A 7,779-nucleotide genomic window follows, 5' to 3' on the forward strand; every position below is an offset into this window, starting at 1 on the left:
TAAATGCAGAAATGACTTCTGGTGGCTGAAACGTCGGCAAATTCTCACTTTAATTTTGGTGTAAATTCCTAGTTTTAAAGCAATATGTATCTTACTTTTTTATTTCAAGATTTTTCATTTATGACATGTTGAAGTTATCAGGAAATACATAATTTCTCTTCATTACAAAAATAATATATTTTAGACTTACACTATTGAAAGTTTTGATGTTTTTTGTCTTTTGAACACATTACAGTGGAAATCACTTTTCCAATAGACATTCAATATATAATAATCTGCATGTATTATATAATTTAGTAACTTTTTTAAATTTATTTTAAAGCTCAAAAAATTCAGTATAAAAACTAGTGTAATATTTGAATTACAATTAGTATTGAAAAATGAATATATTTTTTTTGTCATGGTCAAAAGGAATTTCCCTTACCTCACAACATAGGATACAAAACTTCCGAATTTTCAGAATAGTTTTAAGTATCACAATTGGTAGAGAAAAATAAGGAGAAAAAGTGCAGTCGTAAACTTCGAACGTAGAAAAAAAAATATATTAAATGTATCTTGGTCCATTTGTTTGACAATATAAAGTTCTCTTAAATTACACTTGCGGTTCCTAAGGCAGTAATTATTTTACATACAGTAGAATTTCTACCTAAAAATATTTTCAGATATTTTTAAAATACAAACACAATTGGTGAGCGTTCATTCAGTCAGTAATATAAAAAAAAAATCATGAGAAATATCTATTATCTAATATCTGCACATATTTAACGAGGTACTAATATATATGATTAATTTTAAGAGAAGTTAAGATGTGGCAGTTCAATAGGAACAATGGTCCAAAAAAGTTTGTTTAAGGTACATCGTATCAATCGGCAATTAATGTCTTCTTAAAAGCCGTTTAAAGGAAAGTTCATACTTATTTTTTCATACTCTATTGCAGATTAGCATCAAATTTAATAAACCAGACAAGACGGAATTTTTACCAAACAATAATTGAACTTTAGTTTTGCAGTTGTAGGAATATAATGAAATCGAAAACTCCCTAATTTACTGTAGGAAAAACCACTGAAAATTCCTAAAACTAAATGCAGACTAAACTATCAGTAAGTCGATCATTTGAATACTGATAAAGTGTTATAAGTAAATGTGTTCATCCACCAAAGTAGGTAACTTTTCTTCAATGGTAGCACCTGATTTCCGGCACATTCTTACCAAATAAAAGACTATCACAGGAAGCGGTGTCATCAAAGCCACGGCTACTGGAGCAACTGAAAAAAAAAGAAAAATACAGGCGTGAAGACTTAAAACTGTAATAGCAACTTTAGTTTCACAATACTAATTTACTAATTTTCTCAAGACTAAGCGAAAAGTGTTAACTTTGTACTCAACAGTCTCAGTTTTCCTCTTAGCGAATTAACCTAATATTCTTTACTAAAGAACTATCAGAAAATAAGCATTTTCCAGAAAATATTTTAACTAAAAGCAATAGATTTTTATAAATATTACCTTCAGTTTAGACTCTTTAGTCTAAAGCGTTGGGATCATTTTCCGCTAAAAGTAAATAACTCAAAAATATATTCTGCAAAAACCGCATTTCTTGTTAACCGATCAAACTTGTTTCCTCAACAATGTCATGGATATAGCTAATGTTTGCATTTCCCAGAAAAGCTTTTATTTTTTGGAAAATATTTTAAATAAAACTGATAGATTTCCAGGTGGATTACAAACATTCTAAATTTAAATAAAAAAGAATAAAAATTTAAACATGAGCCATTTTAATGAAAATACCACTTTCAGTTGAAGAATTTCAGCAGAAACCTTACTATTCCCTAATAGCACAAAAACAGTACACATTCAGACTATGCGTTATAAACGTTTTTCCTAAATATGTACTTGAGGCAAAAAACTCGTTTTCAATAAACTAGAGGCGATAGAAATAGTAAATAATAAAAAATCATAGTTCCAGCTTAGGATGTAAGTCATTCAAAAAATTAGCTAAGAAAGCACAATTTTCATTTAATAACTGTACACCCAGCTAAACAAATAAATGAAAATACAAACCTGTAGTAATGTCTGCTGCTGGTTGCGGTAAACAAAATTTCAGCAGAAAAATAGCAACACCTGTATTTTGAACTCCTGTCTCTATGCAAATGGCAAGTTTATCCTCAGGAACTTGTTTTAACAAACTTGCCAATGTCCAACCTATCGTATAACCAATAAAAGGAAGTAATAAACCTGCAACCAGGATCTATAAAAGAAAAAAAATAGTTAATTTTTCTGCTAGAAATTATCAAAACGAAGTTTTAAAAAATAAGAAACAATTGCCTTGAAAATCTATATTCCTTAAAAGTGAAGGATAAAAAAAAAACATCCTTTCAACGCATCTAAGTAAATGCATACTTATCTTGTTAAACGTTAGATATCAACACATTTTCAGAAAAAAATTATTTAGTTCTGTTATTGAATAAGGCATAACCAAGTTTAATAACGCTCTGTAGGCTAGGTGAAAAAAAGTAAATGAAACTTAAAGAAAAATAAAAACCATCAAACGAAAATAGAATCCCTAAAAATATGATTAAGGAGGTAAAATATTTATAATGTAACCTGTCATACAGGTTTTGCTCAGCGTCAAGCCCCCGTATGCTTGTTTTACTCCCGACATGTAGAAAAACGTCTATCCATTACCGCTGTAAGTAATGTGCCCATCATAATTTGTTGTGGTTTTCCCAGATAAATCTGGAATAAGCTTGGCAACAAATAATAATAGGCGAAAATCATGTATGTACCATTTAGACAGAAAAATCTTAGACGCTTCTAAGAGAATAACTGGGAAGAAGCAATTCAATCGATTTAGGTTCTTGCAGTGATTATAAACTTATATTCATTACATCAGTTTTAAAAGTTCAAATTTAAAATGTTCCATCTCAATGTGGGTGTATATCCATACCAGTATAGAGCAATGGAGCTTTAGATTCTCCACACTGCATGGTCTCCTTACGCTACAGTAGTACAAGAATACATCCATCTTGTTTTTGTATTCTATTCTCAAGGTTTAGGTAAAGATGATTAAAATCTGCTGTTTGTAAAGGAAGGTTTCTTAAAGAAGTCCATTTACGAAGAAATATCTACATGATTTCACAAAAACTTGCAGGTGTAAACAAATGGATTTTTATCTTGTTTCGTTCGCAAAATCAGTTGGATTTCATTGTTATTAATTGGCAAATTGTTGTTCGTAGAAGTGCATGAAATATTTAGATAAATAAGCTCTTTTTCTTTTAATGAGTATACTGCCAAGTAAGAAGCTGAAGAAGCTACCTACACAGCTGCTGAGTCTTAAAAAAGATAGTAAATATTTCAAAAAATGAAGTGAAATTTTCAAAGTTTAATGCATATTGCATTTTAATTACAAAAATATGGATTTACATTAACGTTAAACAGTTACTAACCTCCCACGTAAAAAGCCTGAAGAGATAGAAGTTGGTAACAATTGCGAAAACCACAATAAAAAGTATAAGTAGTGCTGAAAATGGCTTCAATATTCTGACCATAATTGCTGCTAATCTTTTGCAATATAACTGTAGTGCATATCCAATAGCTAGCGGAATAAGCAATCCAACGGTGGATGTCATGATTCTTTCATATGGTACACCTAAAGTACCTCCAGAGAATATTGCAGCACCCAAGGTGAACACCCAAATCGGAATGAATGCTGTAAGGCCAAAATATTTTATTAAATACTATAATCTGGAGTATATAAATGTTTACACTCTATTTTTTATTTTTTCTTACAATAGTTAGAGGAAGTAGCGAACGTATCAAAGATTTAGAGAACGGTTTTCACATACAATATCTGTCTTTGTAATTCTTATAAAACGTATGTACGATTTTTTTTTTTTTTTTTAAATGCTGTGTGAAAACAAAATACATTAAAAATAAAAATCGCTGATCCTCTTTATGTTGGGATCAAAGTTATTCATTTCGCATTAGATGGAAACGGGATGTTTTTTATTCCTCCAAAGAGAGCTTTTAAGAAGGGAGCAAATTGTTGGCTCTTAAATGGGTTTATTTTAACTTTATGTAAACTTAATAATACATTTTTTTCTTTTTTCAATTTTTAGAAGAAGAAATTTTACTATCGTGGCCAGAGTTTTTTAGGTATCGAATTTCCCCAGGCAAACAGTTTTGATATCCCTTGAAACGTGTACATATCTGAGAACAAAATATTTCAAAATCAAAACACTGCTGGGAAAGTCGCTTTATATTTCGTTTGGATATCTCAACTTGATCCATCCGATCATTAGTGGGTAAAATCTTTCAACCGTTACTAGCTTTTTAATAGAGACTTTTCTTAAATATTTCTAAAGAATGGTTCCGATACTTTAGGAAAATAGTTTTCGCCAATATTCGACAGTTTCACTTTACTTCCTCATAAAAAGAATCTCGTATGAAAATTTATTATAAAAACACATTTTATAGTTTCTGTAATTATTTCACAATAAACGAAAGGTTATGTTTATCCTTATATGCAGTTAAATAGAACATTTGATACACGAATAAACTCACCAAATGAGGCAAGTGTAGAAACTGCTGTCATAGTGACACTTAAATTAAGATTGCCACCAAGTGCATAAGTCCATATATTTGAAGCACCTCCTGCGGGCGATACGCCGGCAAAAAAAAAGCCAAGCCTTAGAGGGCGATTTTCAGGAAAAAGTATTAGACCCAATCCATAACTTATCTGATTAACGAGGAATAAAATTAAAACATTTCATTAATTAAAAATAACGCCAGATTATAATAGTTATCTCAAACAAAAATGTTTTCCATTTTGTATGTATTGCATCGAATATAAGACACATAAATTTAAAATGTACCTGCTTTTCAAAACCTGTACCGCAAAAAAAGTTTATTTTTTTTAAAGCAATAATTGCAGGGAATTCATTATTATTAAATGGTAAGTGAACATTCCGAAGAACAAGTTCTGTTACAAGAATAATCACAAATATGGCTTAATACAACCATTCTGCCGATTTTATTTTAAGATTTTAAATACTCGTATAAATGCAAGATAATTCTCCTTTTCTTCAAAGATCAGGAAACAGCGTAATCACACAAATAGCATTAATACTGACGCCCAACACTATACATACGTATGACCTGCAGATATAATTGATGTGTGAACTACTTTTAAACAAACCCATAAGCAAACTTTATCTCCCTCAGGGTCATGCAACACCGCTGAAGCTTGAATGCCACAAAGGTAATAATTGAGAACTTTTTTCCCCTAAACGTAGACTTGGGAGAGCGTTGAAAACTTCTCCAGAAAGCCGCCAAGTTAGTAAGTTTTTAAGAGGATATACTATTTTTTTGTCTCTCTCTGGAAGGGAAATGTTTTTTGCCAGAAGACCAGTTCCTAAATTTTGGATTGAATATCTTACTTAAAATAAATGACAATATTGAGATCTCCATTCTTCTACACTCCTTTTACTTTTAACACATAATTTTTAAATTTTGCATGCACGTAACAACGTTCAGAATACGTGAATGAAAAAATTTATTCGCTTATCGCCACTTTCTCACTTCTCTATCTAATTTACTAACACTAATATTTAATATAAAATGTACTTACCAAAGGTAACAGTAAGAAATGGTTGGCAAGCCCAATTACAGGACCTATGGGGCGGATAATAGCCTGTTTAAGACTTCTTATATCTAAGGCACATCCAAAATTTATGAAAATGATTGACACTAATGTAATCACACTCCCAGTAAATATTTTATCTAAAATGCGATTCTCTCGGGTAACACTGACACTCAGCTTATTACTTTGTTTCAAACACTTTTCACTGTTGTTTACTACACCTGTAAAATTTAAAAGTACTTTTATCCAATGTATATAATAAATTACATTTTTCAAATTATTATTATTTTTTTAAATCATTCACATTTCAAAGATTTTTACAAAAAATCTACTATATTAAATCTACTTCCGTACTTTTTTTAAAAGATAGTTTCTATACACTCTCTTATAGCCTGTTCAATTATCAGCTTCTACGGAGAACCGTTAATTACTATTTACCTGTAAAAATACAAGGTCCACCCCCAACGCTTGTATAACTTTAAAAGTTTAGCTACTCTATGGCAAATCTTAGAGGAAGATGAGCTTAGAGAAGAAAATGCTACTAATAAGAGAGTAAGACGTTACTTGCACATCATGAGAAAGGTAAAAAAGAAGAGGTGTTAAGTACAGTCATTAGGAATTCAGACACCTCTAAAACTTATTAGTAATGGAGGAAGTTTAGTGACTTCAAAGAATATTGTTAACTTACTAATGAATGGCAACTCTAAAATAATAGATCGCCATCTCTTAACCACTTCAACAACAATCTATACCAGTGATGGCGAACCTATGACACGCGAACTCATTTTGGGTAACACGCATTAATAGAGACAAAAAATTATTATATAATTTTAAATAATATAGCGATTAGTGGGGTATTTGAAGAAATTACGGTAATAATTGAGAATAAGTATCTTGTAAATTTTCCTCAGATCAATTACCATAATGTGGGTCATTTAATAAATATTTTCTCTTTTTTTTTACTGTGATTGCAAATATCAAAAAATTATGAATATTTCTATATTGACACGGCACCAGAGGTTAGGTAGGGTTTTCCAAAATTTTGACACGCCGAGCTCAAAAGGTTCGCCATCACTGATCTATACTGAACGTTTTCTGTATATCACTGAACTTATTTTATACTCGCTCTATAGCCAAGACTGAGCTCCGTCCTACCACCGATTGTTTCAAAGTTCTACACAATAAAGAAGAAATTAAATAACTCACCAAAGCTGAAACTGGAGTGCGTTTTTGGTTAAACTCGTAAACTCAACCAATGGCGAAATATTCAACAGAAGAGAGAAAGATGGCTTTCATTAAGGATTATAACAAACAAAGTTATAACAATGAAAATCACTCACCTTCTTTAGCGATCTGGCATAAGTTCACCGAAGTGTACCCAAGGAACTCTCCTGTAACATTAAATTTTGCTACCCAAGTAGAATTTTCACCCTTCTCAAACTTTAATTTGTCTGGTTTTATAGAAGCAATCTCTGGATCCTCAACTAAAGCTCTGATGACAACAGCATCTGAATTATTCTGCCAGTCAGAAGTCGAAGCGATGACCGTACTCGTTTTATACATTGCAAGTGCTTTTAACTCTGAAGGTGTGAATGTCACTCCCCAAACGTGATTGGCAGCTTTCGGCAATAAATTGCAAGCAACAAACCATAGAGGGCATAGGGCTAACAAGTACAAAAGTACTATATGCAGAGGCCATAAAGGACACATGACTGAAACAAAAATTAATCTGTAAATAAAAATGGGTAAATCAAATCAAAACAAGATGGAAAAATTAATACAAAAAATCACAAGAAAACTGTGCTTCATTACCTTATGGTAGTGAAAAATAAGGCACAAATTGGTAAAACCAATATTAAACAATTATATTCTACAAAGCAACAAAAATTAGAAAACTAGGTTCAGGTTAATTCTGTTCATGCTAGTTCCTCGACGGATATCACAGAACAACTCACAGTCTCGGTTTCACAATCTCTTTTCTCAACTTTCTAAAAGGTAGGAGTGCCTTTAAATAGTTTGAGAGAAATACTTTTCGATAGTACTATCGATAAAGAGTGTATTTGATTTAAGAAGAGAAATATTTTCTTCAGAAAGTACCAATACCAAAATAAAACATTTTATTCGGAAAGTACCAGCACCTA

At 31.1% G+C, this 7,779-nt stretch overlaps 1 protein-coding gene across 1 annotated transcript; it reads right to left on the minus strand.

The window, feature by feature from the left end:
- Nucleotides 1–520: 520 nt before the first annotated feature.
- Nucleotides 521–7,779, minus strand: LOC141453524 (hepatic sodium/bile acid cotransporter-like). Its single transcript, XM_074126877.1, has 7 exons — nt 7,451–7,779; nt 6,979–7,350; nt 5,627–5,859; nt 4,561–4,735; nt 3,444–3,706; nt 2,059–2,245; nt 521–1,265 (listed from the first exon to the last, which is right to left on the minus strand). The coding sequence occupies exons 2-7, from the start codon at nt 7,346–7,348 to the stop codon at nt 1,132–1,134; spliced, it is 1,362 nt and encodes a 453-aa protein (XP_073982978.1). The 5' UTR covers nt 7,349–7,350; nt 7,451–7,779; the 3' UTR covers nt 521–1,131.

The sequence above is a fragment of the Rhodnius prolixus genome, unplaced genomic scaffold (assembly GCF_049639745.1).
Source record: "Rhodnius prolixus isolate KJV_2025 unplaced genomic scaffold, Rpr scaffold_3, whole genome shotgun sequence".
Classification (NCBI taxonomy): Eukaryota; Metazoa; Arthropoda; class Insecta; order Hemiptera; family Reduviidae; genus Rhodnius; species Rhodnius prolixus.